Source organism: Megalops cyprinoides, chromosome 10, assembly GCF_013368585.1.
Source record: "Megalops cyprinoides isolate fMegCyp1 chromosome 10, fMegCyp1.pri, whole genome shotgun sequence".
NCBI classification, from domain to species: Eukaryota; Metazoa; Chordata; class Actinopteri; order Elopiformes; family Megalopidae; genus Megalops; species Megalops cyprinoides.
Window position 1 is genome coordinate 18,971,929 of NC_050592.1, and position 17,145 is coordinate 18,989,073.

The window sequence follows — 17,145 nt, forward strand, 5'->3', positions numbered from 1 at the left end:
GATGTAAATATGACCCAGTTGTCCAGTATTTCTTGCAGGTTTCATGTGTGCATGTATGTACCTGAGCCCTTCAGTTTTCTGGTCAGAATTAGGAGCTATATCTGCTTTCCTTACCGTTGAACTCTGCCGCACCGAGGAATGGGCTCTGCTGCTTCCCCCCCATCTTCTGATGATGAAGATTCACAGGGTGGGTGTTTGAAGTAGAGTCATTATTTGAATCCGCTTCTAAGAAGTCCAGTGCAACAGATTACATTAAAATTCGGGGGTGGATTCAGCTGAAGCAAGTGGCTTTCTTGCTCTTGTGCTATTACTGTAGGGTGTCTGTTATGTGCTACTCAGGGGGGAAGACCAGGCCTCTAAAACTGTACCCAGATCAGTCAGCCTCAACACCCCTTTAAGCAGACAGCTAACGGAGAGCCCTTTAATGAGGACTGCTGGGCCCTTTGTGTCTTACACATCTTTACTTCCCCCTCCTCTTCCTGTATATTTTCTCACTTCATTTTCTCATCTTTCCCCTCATCCCATCAACATCCTTTCTCCGTCGTCATGACACAGAGGACTTACGCAGTTCTCTGTTGGCTGAGCACTGTAAGCATTGGATTGTGTGTGTTTCTGTGACCTGAGGGCATCGCACAATCTGTTCTCACTGGCAGAAGAGCCAACCTTCGCCCTTTCCCAGGATGGCTTCCATGCCTCACATTTTTACATATTATCTATTATTACTGCTCAGTATTCACTGATGCATTTCAGGGTCAGCAACTTGAGTAAAGGTAGAAAAACAGTTCCCCAGTGATGATAATATCCCCTCTGGCTGCACTTCAGTTCCCTATCCACTCTGCCATGCAGCCAGATCTGTCCAGAACCTCCGCTCCCAGCAGTCACGGAACCCAAGGTTGGCTGTCTTTGTACTGGTCCAGGGTCAGTGCACTGACTTGGGCCCACCGAGGCTCAGCGGAGTGTGTGTCTCCGGCTTAATAGGCTGTTGTTCAAAACTTGTAACCGGCTAGGAAATGAATGTAATGAATGGAACCCATCAGAGGGAGTGATCCACATCCTTCCTGTGAAACGGGGTTAAGGGAGAGGGAGACTCCGGGCCTTCTGGGTGGCATAATGAGCAGCCCGTAGGAGGGCAGGAGGCAGAACGGGTCAGCTGTGTATCCTCGTTACTTCAGCAGCTGCATCAGACTGTAAAACAGGAGACTGTCAGCTGTGTTCCTTTTGTTCCTTCTCGTAACGTTCGTGTCTAGGATGTTCTGGTCCTAACCTTCATGTGTACCAGATATGGATGATTGGTCTTTGTTCTGGCTCCTTCGTGCGTATTTATGAGAGCAGTTCAGAAAAAAAATTGCACAGAAATTGCTGTTTTCTTTGTTAAGCATACATTGCTGAATATCTGCACACTAAGGAGGGCATCTGTGGGTATACAAAGTATGCAATAAGATGCTACAGTATGTCCTGTACCTCTCTCACCTCATGCATTGTCTCCATCCACCACCATTGTGACATTGCTTCTAAAACCTGGGATCCATACTATATCCAGGCAAGGGGGTCTCTCTGGATATGATAGCATGTGATGGCATCGCTAGAGTCAAACAGGAACCTTTATTGTCTCAGGAGCTTTTTGCGGTATGACTGTTCTTGTTACAAACAGGGGCTCTCCCTTTTGTACTGATACTATCTGAAGGAAATGGATAATAATGTCACAGAGATTACCAATCTGCTTCATTGAGATTTACTTGCTAAAAGTCCATTTCTTTGCTTTTTTGGTTTAGTTTTTTAAGTAAACACTGAACAGAATATGAAATTTTAATATTCTATGTTCAGTCTCAATTTTCACTATGAAATAAAATCAAGGCTGTAACTAGTACAAATGTAGCCATGGTAAGACATTTATTTTTTGTGTGAGAATGAAACAGGAAGTAGTACTTGCAGACATGTCTTTCCTCCTCACACACATGCACACACACACACACGCACACCATGCACACTCACTCAAAACAAAGCCACTTCCTGCTGCTCAGTGGCGTGTTCTTCCTGTCTTAGTCGATCAGAGGTGTGTGGGTCAGATTGCAGGCCTGCACACACAAGGGGAAGGCACGGAGTATTTTCTGATCTGACAGGTAAGTCCAGCAGACCCCATCCTGAAACATTCTCACCAATCACTGAGCTGTTTTAGGGAGAGGACACAAGCCGGGTCGTGGCAAACGGTAGGCGGGGAAGCACAGTGTGGCCGAGCTGTCCTTGTCTACTTTGTGAGAACAGTTTTGGGGTGTCAGCACACTAGGCTCATTTTTTTCCTGCAGGCGCGTTTTAAGAGTGGGTCTTTGTTTTTTGGGGTTTTTATTGGTTTTGGTAAATTGTTTATTGGTTTTTGTTACTTGAATAGGTTGGGGGTCATGAGATTAAGCACATTTCTGTAATGTTAGCCGTGGATTGAGACAGGATTAGAAAGGGAAGCAATGTCTGAGATTTGAAAAATCTCTTCTACATCTGTGTCTTTGTGGACTACATTACTAATAGGTGGCTGGAACTGAATTGGATTGAGACCTATACATATAACCAGAATATCCATGTTTTGAAACCCTGATTAGCTACTCATGTTGTACACTTTGGCAAGATTATTTAACCAGCATTGCAGTGCCCATGCTGATATCATGTACAATATGTGAAAGGGTGTGTGATAAGTCAATAAATAATGTCATTTTTTCACATAGTTCAGTATGTGGATATTTCAGGCCTGAAGGCTGGGGGCAAAATTGAACTCAAGAGTTAAGTTCAGATGGTGTGTCTATTGTTCTTTTGACTGTCTTTCATTTCCACTCAGACAACTGGATAACTTGGACTGTAGGATGTCAGTGGTGTTACTTCTCCTGGTTGTTATCACCTACATAGGGCATTGATTGAGTTCATTTTTTCCCCCATCACACCATATAATCAAGAAGTTTGTCTCCATCATGACCTCATCTCTTGTGACGCTTATTGATTATCGGTTAGACAAAATGCTATTTTTGGTGGTCAATGGAAAGCTATCTCAGTGATAGCTACAGCCATCTGCTGTGGAGTTCTGTAAAGTTAATGTTGAGACATTGCAACTGTGGTACTGCAGTTTGGCTAAAGAACGGTGCTCACTGTACATGTACTGCTAGTCACCTCTGTAATCATTGTGAATTTGTTGCCTTTTTAAGGACGTAGAGTAGAAATCATTACAGCAAACAAGGCCTCACAATGGTGATCTTTTCCTCCCTGGTGTCTTCATTTGCATTTTGACTGTGTGTATTTGATGCACTTCCTTGGTCTAGTTTCTCTGTAATTATGCAGTTTAATTTTAAGCAGATCCATTATGCTCAGGGCTGAATAAGTAATGGATTTATGCTCTTTACAAATGTGTTTTTCATTTTGGTTAACAGAATGAAGTAAAAAAAAAAAAAAAAAAAACAGCACAAAATATTTAATTATTCAGAAATCAAGAGAATAGTGGCAGCTGTTTTTCTGTGTGGTAAAGAAAGACTGTTAATGGCATCATCAGTCACTGCTGTTCGCTGCTGCTGTTCCGCTGATGTTGCCCTGAACGCAGCAGACAAGCGACACTAGCGTGGAGTAGGTGAGTCCACAGGAGGCTGTGTCCGAGGCTTGTGGGATCACACCTCGAGACATTCCCTCGCCAGTGATTCCACGTGGCCTCACACTCCTTGCTGGTTTTCAAATGCCAGTATCAGAAGATTCACCATCATACAGCAGCAAGCAGAGGATGACTCGGGTGGACGTAGGGTCAGGACTCACTACTACATGACTGCACAATTTACTTACTTATGATTGCTTAACGTGGGGCAGCAGTGGGAAAGAGAAGGACTCACATCCCAGAGGTTGCTGTTTTTATTCCCAAGTGTACCTTAGGAAGGTACTTAACCTGAATTTCCTGGATAAACATCCAGCTGCATAAATGGAAAACAAAAATCGTAAACATGTTTTAGTCAGTCTGGATTAGAGTGTCTGCTAAGCAAAATGTAACACATGATAATATGCCTTAAGGGAAATGTTTCGATGTAAACATTACTGATCAGATATGGGCAATTGACTGTATGTTTAAATGTAAGTGACTTTGGTATATCATACAAAACTGATACAAGAATTTTTAAGAAAACCAATCAAGAAGTATTCCTTACAACAGAGCAGGAAGATTAAATATCACCATCAATGTGCCGAAATGGTCGAACAAAGAATCTAAGACTGAGATTCTCACAGTAAAGAGAGGGAATAAGTGTTTCCTTTCCAGAGTGAGAAAGAGACAGGAAATGCAGAACAATGATTACTGCCAACACCTGTGGGTTATTTTTTGCGGTGAAGATTGAGGCCTTTGTCTTCGTATGCTGGAACACAAACGGACTGTTCTGCTTATACATGTGTTTTTATTTTGTGCCTTGCATCTTCCTGTCCTTGAACCTTGGCACTGTTCAGTCCTCTGCCCCATGGGGTACTGGTGTGTTGCTTCCTCAAATTTAAAGACAGCGTTTTCACTGAGGAAAAAAGAAATCAGATGTAGTCTTTAGTACAGGAAATGTGAACAGTTATAGCTGTAAAGGGGGCTGCATTCTGAAATTAAGGATCAAAGCGTACCCTTGTTTCATGATGTATGTGCACAACTTTAATCTAGACCTTCTACAGAACAATGGCAGTTAAGATAATTCTCCTTCAGCAGTTATCACCATACAGCTTATATTGCATGATTACTCTCATTACGTGCGGTGTGTATACACAAAATCTTGCCTAGGCCTTTCCAAAATATTTTTAATGGCATCTCTGAATTAATTTGGAGGAGGGTGTATCTTTTGCAATGTAATAAGATTGTTTCATAATTTGTCTTCTGAGAAAAATCCTTGAGAGACAGTTGAGTCCATTTGTAAGCGCGGTGCTGACTGTCTGCCTGTTCCCCCGTAGCGGAGCTGGATGCTGAGCATGCTCAGAAGGTGCTGGAGATGGAGCACGCTCAGCAGGTGAAGCTGAAGGAGCGGCAGAAGTTTTTCGAGGAGGCGTTCCAGCAGGACATGGAGCAGTACCTGTCCACGGGGTACCTACAGATCGCCGAGAGGAGAGGTGAGTCCAGCAGCCGGTGCTGGCTGGGGAGGGCTGAGTGGGGCAGGCAGCGAAATTGGGGGAGAAGCTAGGGGGAATGACAGTGTAGAACAGTTAGGACTACCCCCATCTCTCAAATCACACTGCTCTATCATATATCATTCTTATATATTAACTGTATTGTAGTTGTATGCAGTGGAGCAGACAACAGCATATACTATGATAATTTTATGCCATTCTCATGCTTTCTTTCTCTGCCGCTGGAAACATCATTTGATAGTAAAAGTAAATTAGTTCGTGAAGTATGCAGAAATTGAGGAAAAAACTGAATAAGATAGAAACTTGGTTCATTTTCAGGGTCATGGAATTAATCCAGTGCTCTGAGCTACATCATTTTCCTTTAATTTCCACACACCGGGAGAATTAATCCAATGCACTGAGCTCTTTCTGTGTAATTCGTAGATAGTGTAGTTGTTTCTTCCTAATGTGTGATGTTAACTTAATAGTTGAACCAACTTTGGTGCTTCAAGTACTCACATACCCCTTAATACGTTACCATGACAAATCCCTTGAATTGCTGACCCAAGTTGTCGGAATTGCACAAATCCCTAGGGATGTTCCATAAAAAGACTAATCCACTCTCTTGAGAAGGCAGGGTCGGGGGGCAACGGAGGTCCAAAAGTCAGCTGTTCCCCCCATATATCGTATTGAGCCACTCTTATTGTGGAAAAGTAATGTTCCAAACTGTTGTAGATTATATATAATATAGCCAATATATATAGCATCATGTAGTAAATGTTGGTTATTCTAATGTTGATTGTTTTGAGAAAATATTAGCCTCCCTGTCTGCTGATGTGGCGAAGCTGTCCTTGTTGCACTGCATTGTGGGTACCATTGTACTATACTGTCTTGGCTATGTGCACTCCCCCTCTGCATGAACTGAAACCACAGCACAGCTGCAAACTATGTCTGAAAATGAGAGCAGGCACCAAAAACATGGCCCTGCACTGTGTCTGCACATAGCCCCCTTTAATAATGGGGTGTCAGGCTGGGGACCTCGCAGTGAAAAGTGAACTGTGAATGGCCTTGGAATTATGTGGTCCACGTCATTTTTCTCCCTGCGTACTCCGTGTAAGGCGTGAAACAACGTGTGTGTGTGTGTTGTGTACCACACTATTGTGCTCTCTTTGGGTTTGTCGTGTGCTCGTCCTGGGTTTATGTGAGAGCTTTTAGTGACTTTTAATAACGTTCAACATGTATTTCAGTATTTTTTTGCGTGTGTGTGTGTGTGTGGAGAGGTGACTCTAACCTGTATATCTAACAGCCTCCTCTCTCTCTTAATTGCGCATCACTGTGCTGCCCTGCCTTCACTATTCCTGAGGTATGCTGGGGCACACCTGTCTTCCCCAAATCTCTGTTTCAGTGAGTCAAAGTGCACTCACTCATATACATATTAATCCTGTCTGAGGGGGGGATTCAATCAAGCTGCTATTGGCACTTTGAGAAATGCATCCGAACAAGTATGACATTTGATTATCATACATCATGGCATGAAAGTTCAGCAGTCACAAATATGCGTGAGAAATACTGTGCACGAATGGCAGAAGAAGGAACACTAGTACCACTTAACTCTAAACCTCGACTTTAAACTTCATTTAGTGTTGAGGGAAAAAGTGCCATGGTGCTCAGATGGAATGCCCCCAACCCTGTGATATTGTTACTTATGACTTAGGCCCTCCCACTTACCTACCAGTATAAATGCTGTAGCATTAGCCGTTACTTTACATGTCATAGTTGACCATTATTTGCAAGTGCCTGCACTAATACTGCCTTTTCTTAGAGGTGAGTGCATGATGTGGGATTGATACTGTTAATACCCATGTATCTTTACACATTGGTAAATGTTATTGAGGCACAGCAGTCTTACTTTCTGTCCAGTATTCATTCATGGGGGGTTTCAACAAGGATTCTGCTGATTCTTCAGCACTATTGTCAGCACTATCGTAATGAAGAGTGGAGATGTAAATTGTGAAGGTGATGGTGCTGTTAAAGGTGTAACTGAGTCCTCAAAACTGTGAGCATTGTCTGTGCATAAATGACCACAGTAAAAGCTGTAAGGCAATGTTTCCAGGCAACAAGGTCAGTAATGAGGTCTATACATCGTGGCCAGCTTTAAATCAGACAGCATTTTGCTCCTTTGGGTAGAAGGTGGGGTAGTTAATCTAGATAAACCAACCTAGTCAGACCACATGTGGTTATTATTATAAAGCTGTTTCAAGTCACAGGTGGAACCTGAGAGATGAATGCTGGAGGAGCATCCTGCTGGACCTGTATGCATTTCAAAGCCTTCACAAAGGCTGAGCAAGCATCAGCAGTGCTTAACCTGCTCAGTCACTGTGCAGGGTGCATGTCTCAATAACATTCAACTTTGGTTTGACTGACAGGCAGATCTGCCTTAATCCCAACCCATGAGTTCTCCTGTTTACCTGTTAGTTGTCCACCTTAATTTTCTGCCAACCAACCTGTGCACCACAAAGATCCAGGACAGTGTTGTTGAAGTTGCTGCACAGGATATATGCAGTCCTTCCAGCTATTTGCTCTTTCACCTGCACTAATAAACTCAATATTGCTAGCAAAGCCCACGTTATATACAGTCTGTATAGGTATGCAGAAGGGTTACGCCAATAGCTGTGGTATCTCAAAATATCATTGGTTCTGTAACCGATTTCAGAAAGTGCTTTAATGAATTTCAGTATGCACATTTTAATAGGAAATGGTGAGCTGTGCTAACTGTGAAACTGCACTAACTAGACCAGAAAGCAGCATACGTTTTCTGACACTGCATTCAGCAGCTGTGAAAGCGGTATCACCCAACTCCTGTATGTGGATGTTATGAACTGTACCCTGGTTTACCTCTGGCTGGGTGTTCCACAAGCCCTGAAACCACGTTTTCAGTTGAATTCTGCTTGGCTTTTGAATAAAGAAAGGAATGGGTAATGAGCACCATTCCTTTTGGCAGCTAGGACAGCCCATGCACAGCTGTGAGGAGACCCGTGGAAGGCTGAGTGAAGGAGGCAGGCCTGACACACGGCTGATAAACAGAGCTGTGCTGCAGCAGGTCACAGGGGGACAGGGAATGCAGCGGTGCCTGGCAGAATGCTCTTCTCAGCAGCCGGGGAGTAAGACCTCTGAAGTGCCCTGCCTGGATTCAGATGCTCACTGTTGCAGCATGGGTAATGGAGTCCCATGACCACACTGACTCTAGCCGTGTCTTCCTCGTCATCAGAGCCTATAGGAAGCATGTCTTCAATGGAAGTGAACGTGGACATGCTGGAGCAGATGGATTTGATGGACGTGTCCGACCAGGAGGCCCTGGATGTCTTCCTGAACTCCGGGGGAGAGGATAACAGCGCAGCATCCCCAGTGCAGGGTAGGTTATCAAATCTCTCTAGAAAAGGCAACCTCATCCAGGCAATCCAGTGCAGATTTGTAACACTGTAGTCCCTAAAAATGTGGTTAAGTTAGGAATACCTCAGGGACAGGATGCCTTAAATTTCTTTGTAAGAAAGACTTTCTTTCTGGACAGAGGTCTGCCTGTCAGATCCATCCTTGACTAATGTGACCCCATGTAAATCTTAAGTAAGTATGAGCTGATGGGCTGTCAAAAGACTGACTGACCGATCTCGAACCCCCAGCCGGATCAGGTCTGGAGCCCTTCCCTTCGGAGATCACGCTCCAGGTGCCCACACAGGCGGAGCTCCGGCACAAGCTCTCCTCCGTCTCCTCCACCTGCACCGACTCGGCCAGCCAGGAGACCAGCGAGGAGAGCGGGGACTCGCCAGTGGTGCAGTCCGACGAGGAGGAGGTGCAGGCCGACACCGTGCTGACGGCGCTGCCCGAGCCCGAGCCGCTCAAGAACTCTGACGACAGCGACTCTCAGGCCACATAGAGCCGCGGGGCCGCTGGAAAGGACTGGATAGGTGACATATTTTAGAAACGACCAACTGCGCCTGGGAGACAGAGGAAATAATCTTCAATCATCTTTGCGTTTCATGCTTTTTTTAAGGAAACCCCTCATGTGGCACTTTAGCATTGTGTGGAAACAGCCCTTGTAACAATAAACAATCTTTTCCCCAGGTTCACTTTCTGTGTACTGCAGCTGTCATTCACTAGAACTCGAGCCTTAGACAAATGCTGGACAAGTACATTACCAGTAACTTGGCATCCACACTGAGAGACGTAGTAAGGAGTAAAGGAGTAAGATGGCAGCAAGGCACCTGGAACATAATCCACACGAATACAAGATCCCTTAAGTCATGTAGTCTATGGGTCCAGCCACCCACTGCCTCCTTCAATCAAATATCATTTGTTGCTGGTGTAGCTTAGAGAAATACAGCGAACACAAGGAGATGTGCCATCAAAATGAAAATCAGCAGACCCTGTTGCCCTCCTGGACAGGGAATGCCCATTCCTGCCCCACAGTAAAGTGGACACAGAGCGCTCTCCATATGACTCAGCACCCAGCAGCAAACACAAAGACCAACTGACACTGGCATTTTGGAAAAAAGTGACAGTGAATTGTCCTTAAGTTTTTATTAAACCTTAAAAGTACAAATGTGTAAAGTAAAAAACAAAAGAACAAAACTGGCAATAACCAACATGATCCTTTCCAAATCAGGGCTAATAAATTAAATCAGACTGTAAGCAAGTTTCAACTAGAAAAATCACAACAAAAATCATAATAAAATACATCATAAGGCCATTAAAAACTCGACAACCACATTTTTGTTTGAAAACACAACTTTGTTTTCATTAAATACGCCTGAAACAGTTTAGTCTTCTGTAAGGGACAACCAACCAACCAACCAACTGGATTATAGATGCCATCTAGGACCAACTGCCATGCTCAGTGCAACATGAGTGGCTACTACATTGTCCAATTTTCAGTAATGAAAATGTAAAAACCTTTTTTTGTCACCATATCTTCCCTTTTCATTAAAAAAGTAAAGCTAAAAAAACTAAGGGGCCACTGCTACTCCATATTTCTTCAGTGATGTAAGCAGCACTTATTTATAAATGTTACAAGAGAACCCTGTAAGCATTGCTCTTGCACAGATGAAGAAACTCAAATGTAAGGCTGTTTCTTCTTCCTGCTACTCCTCCCCCCACCCCCCACCCCCCTCCAAAAGGCTCAAGTATTTAAAGAAATTTACAGATGTATTTACAAAGGTTTTTTTGTGTTTTGTTTTTTCCTATGTTGAGATATTTTGTTTTCCATATTTCATAATACACCTGGGAAAAAGTGGGGAAAAATAACCGGAAAACAAGGATTCATTTTTCACATTTTACTCTCTGACTAGTGGCTCTACATATATCATTCGAACAAATTATAAAATAAACAATAAAACAAAAATATAATAACATAATGCTTATTGATGTCTGATACAGATGAAACAACTAGCAGAATGGAATGTTCATAAGATTGCACATGTAGAACCAGAAAAAAGCAGCATGTGGACTTTTTTTCTGGTTCAAAACAATGCCAGAATCTGACTTCTCTTTTGTTTGTTTTAACCAACAGCACCAAGAACAAACAAAAAAACAATGGTGTGTATTTCCTGTTAAAATCAGGTATTTTCACACATAAAAAAGCAGCCCTCAACAACCCCCCTCCCCCGCCCTGCAGGTCCATGTTTTGGACCTGTCATATTTACCTTTTCTCATGGTCACCTCCTTATGTTCATCATGTCAAAGAATGATGTTGTGGATAAAATAAAAATGTAAAAAATTAACTCATAAAGCAAAGGCAGGCAAGCCTTTCAAGTTTAAGTTACAAAGTGTTCTCCCGAAATAGCTGCTTGCAGACAAAACAAATTCGAGCTAAATCATCTTTGCAGGTGAAAACTGTGTTACTGATTCATGTTGTTTAAAATAGCCAAGGTTTCACTTCTGCCGTTGAACTTGTTCACAATCCAGGACAAGTGAGAGTGCAGTCCATGGGCTGATGGGTATGGACAGAAACATTAATAAATCTGGAGAGGTCAGCCCTTTAGCCTGTGTGTGTACAGCGGCAAAGATGGCAAACAGCCGCTACATTAGGTGAAGGCTATATAAGAGTGTATGTGTGTGTCTGTGTGTGGGCATGTACGTGTGTCTGTTTGTACATTTATTTAATGCTAAAAACAACCAAAAAAATACTTCTCTAAAAACCAAACAAGTTTCTTTCCAGCTAGTGCAAAAGACATCTTGCTCTCTATAGCAAGTTATCCATACTACAGGAAGAGAGAGGAAGGAAGAGAAACAAACATATAAAAACCAAACAATGTGATTCCAGGCGCGCTGAGTCAACGCCTTCAGGAGGAACTGGAGACGCTAGTGGAGAGGTGAGAGGAGGAGAGGCGGGAGAGTGACACCTGGACCGTGGCACGTTTTCGGGGCCCGCGCCGGGTCAACGTTCGGCCGAGAGCCGCGCCGTTGCAGTTCTCTCCGTTCTTTATGGTCGCTTTCCCACACACCTGATTCACCAAATTGTTGATTTGGTCCTGATGTGTCCAACATGCCACATGTGTAAATAAGGGGGAAAAAACCAAAGCACTTTAGATAAGACTTGCTTACTGATTCATTACACTGAACAGTATAAAGACCAGTAACATTATGTAACTGCAGGGAAAGACAGCAACGATGTTCTGAGCAGCCTCATTTCCAAACCTATCAGGACTCAGTAAGTCAAATTTTATTTGATGTGAAAATCCATTTTTAAGGGTGTTACAATGCACTTAAAAGAACCCATTTCAGTTAAACTATTAAAATAAGAGTAAAATCAACAAAGAAATGAGAGATGTCTTAAAAAAGCACTTCAGAATTGCGAATAGGAAGATATTTTCTATTTCATTTTATTTATTATGATTTAATGTAGAAAAAACTGGTAGTCTTTAGTTCATGGTAACTTCAGTACTGTCCTTACTTTAGAGAGACTGCATTCCTGAGACCCAAGCCATCGGACACTCATACCCAGCCACATCTGCATCATCCCATGCAGAACCAAATCAAACCAAAGCCCTCTGCTTACCTAGACCTGGGCCGCTCAGTGCACTGTGTTGCTATTGTCTATTGACTGGGTAGTAGAAGGATAGCTCTGCTTACCCGTCACATAGTTTCACATCAACGGAATGGGGCAGCTTACCTCATCACAGAGGTGCATCAACAGAATGGGGCAGTTTATCTCAGTAGCACAATACCATCAGAAGATCAGGGCGGCTCACCTCATCGTAGCGGTACATCATCTTGAGCCCGCGACAGGACTTGTGTTTCTCTACATGGCGCAGTGCACACTCCAAACAGAAGACCACATTCTCATTCTCCTGGACCACCTGCAAGGAAGAGGAACACATGCAAACAACATTAAAACATTTATTTGATCTACATTAACATTATGCTGACATTGCTGATATGAGGACCACCCGCAAAGTAAATTCCCTACCATTTAATGGCAAAAGTGTAATGAAACCGAAATGAAACTAGAAAAATAGCATGGGCAGATAGTTTCCAGTTACTTGTGGCTGCATGGCAGCTGAGTGTATTGAGAGAACAGGATGTGAGGTCCTCTGTGAGAATTTTTCACTTGGAGCTGTGATGTTTGGGAACTGGAAAGAGGAAACCTTGCAGACATGACTAATGAGTTTATTCTTGTTTTGGATGGACAATGTCCCACCCCTGATCTGTGCACAAAAGATTACGGTGCTGTGCAAAAAACTGCTATAAAACAGAAAAATGGTGCTGTCAACATTAAAAGGCTGCAGTTTTCTCATGAGTGCAGCCTTTGCTGTACTGTACAGTAGAGGGCGTTGGTGCATGATCCTGAGCGCAAAAAATATATATATGGCTGCCTAGTAATCACAGCCCCCGTGTCAAATTCGTTTCCCATTTGAGCTTAAAGTCCTAACAGCTGTGACCTGCGCCGACAAGAATCCATAATCCTTTTCCTGACACGTCAGCACTCCGTACAGCCCGCGAACAGACTCACCATGGAGAGGTAACAGAGGTGTTGGCAGACCTGGCACCGCCTCTCCGACGTCTCCAGCGCCAGCCACTTGCGGGGCTTCTTCTTCCCCTCGGCGGGCGTCTGGGTGTCGTGTGTGCCGTAGCGGGCGGAGCACAGCAGCCCCGCCCTGTACAGTTCCTGCCGTTGTTTCATCTCTATATCCCTGTGAGAACAGAAGAAACCGAGCACTGCCTAGGTGTACCACATTGCTACCTCTGTGATCACACGGCTTGGTTTTCCTCAACCGTACCAAGGTAGGAATCTATCTGTAGCCCAGCTGATCAACCTACAGACCATCCCCAAAACTGCATGTACTACGCAATTATGCACAAACACTGTATTATATACAGGCACAACATGGTAACAAGGTACAAATGTGGCTAGGATAAACTGTCAAAGGAAAACTTTATTATACAGTCACATCTACTAAATTGAACACAGAAAACCCTTTCAGTGTGGTCCTATGCAAGCCATTCTACTTGACAAATCACAGGGTGTCTGAGGTTGGTGAGATTAGGAAACCGCAGCCATGGCCAAATGAAGCCAATTTGTTCCACTGCTGTGGTTTTCTGGTCAGCGGATGACATGGCCAGTTTTGAAGGTAATGTTTGTAATGAGTCAGACTTCAGGGTCATTGTGGTTATTGCTGTAGGAAATCCCAAACAGGGTCGAACTTTTGTAACAAGAGAATGGGGTATATCCCACCAACCTCTTACTTCACAGATGTAACTGGGACAGCAGGTGTGACAACAGCCATCAAACCTGCTTCAGATAAATTCATGTGTGAATGAACTTCCACTCATGATGGCACAGTATCAATAGTTTGTCATCTAGTGACCAACCTGAGATCTTTGATGAGTGTGGAGATTGTACTCAGAATGTGTCCGTTCTCTCGTTTGGACTCTGACGTCGCAATCTGGTACAGCAACTTCTCCATGGAAAACGGTTTTTCGATCCGCCGACACTTCAGGTCCTGCGAAACAATATAGAGTAATAACCACAGCAGAGTATTATACGACACAAAAGGAAACTCCAGATCACTTTTAGATATTAACATGGATGTGCTCTAGCTGAAAAATAAATGTTTTTTTTATTATTATTTTAAAAATTTGCATTCCAAGCCCAAGCATCCTTGGCAGCAGTGTCAGGTATGTTTCCCTCCTGGAGGAGGAGGAGCAGAAGAGAAAGGCTGCTCTTGTTTGGGTAAGGTGGGCAGGGATGGCAGCTCTTATGTGTGAGAGTGTGTGAGAGACAGATTACAGCTACTGTGTTGCTGCGGCTCTCTGCACACGCGGTGCCAGTGACACAGCGAGAGCTGGCATGCGGCACATCCCCCCACAATCTGTCAGGTGCACTGTGGAATTCTGGGATGAAGCGGCCGCCAAAACACCGGGCTTCTGAAGGGTATCGGCATTTCGACCCTCACCTTGGCAGCCTGATATCCCAGGTTCATCCACTGGGGGGTGGCAAAGTTCACGGTCTCCGAGACACTGTACCCGCAGCAGACCCTGGACACGAAGGCGCCCGGGAAACAGACGATGAACTGGCCGCTTCGCTGGACGGTTCGGTGGACCTTGATCCCCTCCCGATGGAGAACCTCCGGAGAGATCTAGGCAATGGGGGGGGCAGAAATTAGGGTGTGATAAAGTTCTCACATTAGATCCTTATTGGAGGCGCTCACTCTGAACCAGAGCAACTTGCATTTGCTCAGTGTTTACCTATTTACACCTGGATTTGTACTGGCAGAGTGGGTTAACTTTAGATTTAAATGCCTAATTCAGTTACTCTTCAAAACCCAAGTGGGGAAAAAATAGTGCAAATGATAAAAAGTGAGGTAAGGACCTACAACCAACATACAGTTCACTAAAAACAGTCCAAGCGAAATGACCTCAACTGAAAATACATTCTGATTGACTGTGAGTAAGTGCTTTCTGTGCACCTACCCTGTGGAGCAGGAATGATGGCCGCAGGGCTGTCTCTTGCACTCCAACATCAGGAGATCCAGATTTCTATGCTCTATTCTAATCCCCATTACCACTGATGGGCTCAGCTGGTACCTCTGCCCAGCCTCACTTGCACTGAGTGAACAGCACTTCAGAGAGCTGGGACAGTCCGGGGTTAAAGGGGCACAGTGTGGGCAGCGGTGACCGCAGAGCGGCACACAGAGCAGGAGGCAGACAACTCACTTCTGATAATTACCAAGCGCCTCTTTTTAACCGGGTGTACGCGTATCTGTGTGTGGGTGTGTGCAAGAGTACGCATGTGGGCGTTTGTCTGTCAGTTCTCACCATGATGTTCTTCTCCAGCATCTCCAGCCCTGGAGTCCCATTGGCCTGCAGCAATGTATGCACCACTTTGTCCAGTTTCGCCTTCTCCTCAGCAGGAATGCAGTACCTGTGGGGTGGGGTAGGAGCGGGGGTCAACCAAGCCTCAAACCGAGGAACACAGACAGCAGCCGACGGCACCACCTTCACCCGCCGGTGTGAACAATAGTTTTGGTTTCCCAGGCAACCCTGCACAATCTCATACATGATAATCCACTGGTTTTGTTTCTTTTGTACATTTTGACCTGTTGCCTACATAACCCAACATGCTTTTCACTGCCAGTCTTAATCTCAAAGCACCATGCACATCCTGGTACAAGGAGACAATAAAATGAAGAATGAAGAATCAACGCTGGAGTCAACCGTATGTATTAGTGGAGCAGACTGTGTGGGAAGCTATAGCGCTAATAAGTCTTTAGGGGACAGGCTGAGATAAACTGAACAGTCATCCGGCAGTCTGAGATTTCAGCTAATCTGGCTCTATTCAAAAGAAAACATTTTTGCTTCAAGATATCAAAACATTTTCAGTCTCATACTGTGACACTTCCAGTTAAGGTAATCAGTTTCAGAACTATAATAAATTACATGCACAATATTAGTGAGGCCAATCAAAGACACAACAGACTGTTGGAAAAACTTTGTAGCTTTTCAGTTTTTGTACAGGATATTCACTATTTCTATTTAAAGCATGTAAAACTGAATGACCGACTTGATCAGACTTCCGATTTGTGCCAACAGGCTTTGAAACTGTGTGAGAATAATGAATGACAAAAAGGAAGGAACACTTACCAAATACAGTCAGCACCAGTGTGTAAGTAATCTATGTATGGAAGGCCATTATGGTCTCGAAACCAGCAGGAGGTAGAAAATACCATGCCGATATTCAGCCAGGGAATGGTCACTCCTGGGGAGAGAGACAGATAGGAGAGGAAGACAGAAGAAAAAAATGACATCGCTTTGTTCTCTAATGAGGACATTCTCTCCATAACTTGTAAGAAATAAGGCAGGCAACAATAAAATGGTGCAGTAAAGTAACATGTAGATATTTAAAATTGGAGTGTAAGGGACATTTTAATTAAACAGTTTTAATTTTTTTTTGCCTCATTGCAATGCAGGTGCCTAATAACCCTACACACAGCCCAGGGGAGAGCTGCGTGTTGTCCACATTTATTTAAAGACACAATATGAGCAAGGGGTTTGTACACCCTGAATTTAATTGAGAAAACTCCAGGAGAGGGGGGCAAGTCAGAGAGAAGGATGAGGAACGAGGGAGAGAAAGACAGAGTAGGAATAAAGAGAACCACAATTACTGTAAAGACAGTCAATAGTTCTATGGAGCTACATGCGCTTGCTAACACCAACATCAGTCACCATACATTTCAAAAGTCCTACCACACAGCTGAAGGAAAAATACTTCATACATTCACAGCAAATTACTGTTTTACTTTTTCTCACAGGAACAAAACCAATGCAAGTCCATGAGAAAGTCATCTAATTGCTTACTGAATGTTAATGAACTAAGTTGTTTTATTCTCAGACTGCAACAGAAGAAGGTGAGGTCAGGGTAGGCTTTCTGCGCATCACTGACAAAGGTAGGTCCTGGCTGGGTGAGGGACATACCAGGTACAGCCCCGAGGTGTCGCAGGATGGACGCTGAATTATTGGGAAGGACAGTGAGGTTCCATCCGTGCCTGGAGAGGGGAGAGAGCA

General features: G+C 43.9%; 2 protein-coding genes across 4 annotated transcripts in view; one reads left to right on the forward strand and one right to left on the reverse strand.

Moving 5' to 3' along the window:
- The window catches only part of dtnbp1a (dystrobrevin binding protein 1a), a 55,219-nt gene extending 46,182 nt beyond the window's left edge, over positions 1-9,037 (forward strand). The window contains exons 8-10 of one of the 2 annotated variants that reach the window (XM_036538809.1): positions 4,936-5,091; positions 8,357-8,500; positions 8,766-9,037. In XM_036538809.1, coding sequence (XP_036394702.1) covers positions 4,936-5,091; positions 8,357-8,500; positions 8,766-9,019 — 554 coding nt within the window. In that variant the 3' untranslated portion in view covers positions 9,020-9,037. The remainder of the gene's footprint in view (positions 1-4,935; positions 5,092-8,356; positions 8,501-8,765) is intronic. The other variant, XM_036538810.1, reaches the window with a different exon arrangement.
- A 2,363-nt stretch (positions 9,038-11,400) lies between these two features.
- Positions 11,401-17,145, reverse strand: part of LOC118784532 (protein Jumonji-like) — a 99,384-nt gene continuing 93,639 nt past the window's right edge. Inside the window, exons 11-18 of one of the 2 annotated variants that reach the window (XM_036538808.1) lie at positions 17,056-17,126; positions 16,225-16,339; positions 15,400-15,505; positions 14,538-14,720; positions 13,954-14,084; positions 13,094-13,274; positions 12,333-12,440; positions 11,401-11,612 (exon numbers count right to left, since the gene is read on the reverse strand). In XM_036538808.1, coding sequence (XP_036394701.1) covers positions 11,424-11,612; positions 12,333-12,440; positions 13,094-13,274; positions 13,954-14,084; positions 14,538-14,720; positions 15,400-15,505; positions 16,225-16,339; positions 17,056-17,126 — 1,084 coding nt within the window. In that variant the 3' untranslated portion in view covers positions 11,401-11,423. Of the gene's footprint in view, positions 11,613-12,332; positions 12,441-13,093; positions 13,275-13,953; positions 14,085-14,537; positions 14,721-15,399; positions 15,506-16,224; positions 16,340-16,938; positions 17,127-17,145 lie in introns of both variants that reach the window. The other variant, XM_036538807.1, reaches the window with a different exon arrangement.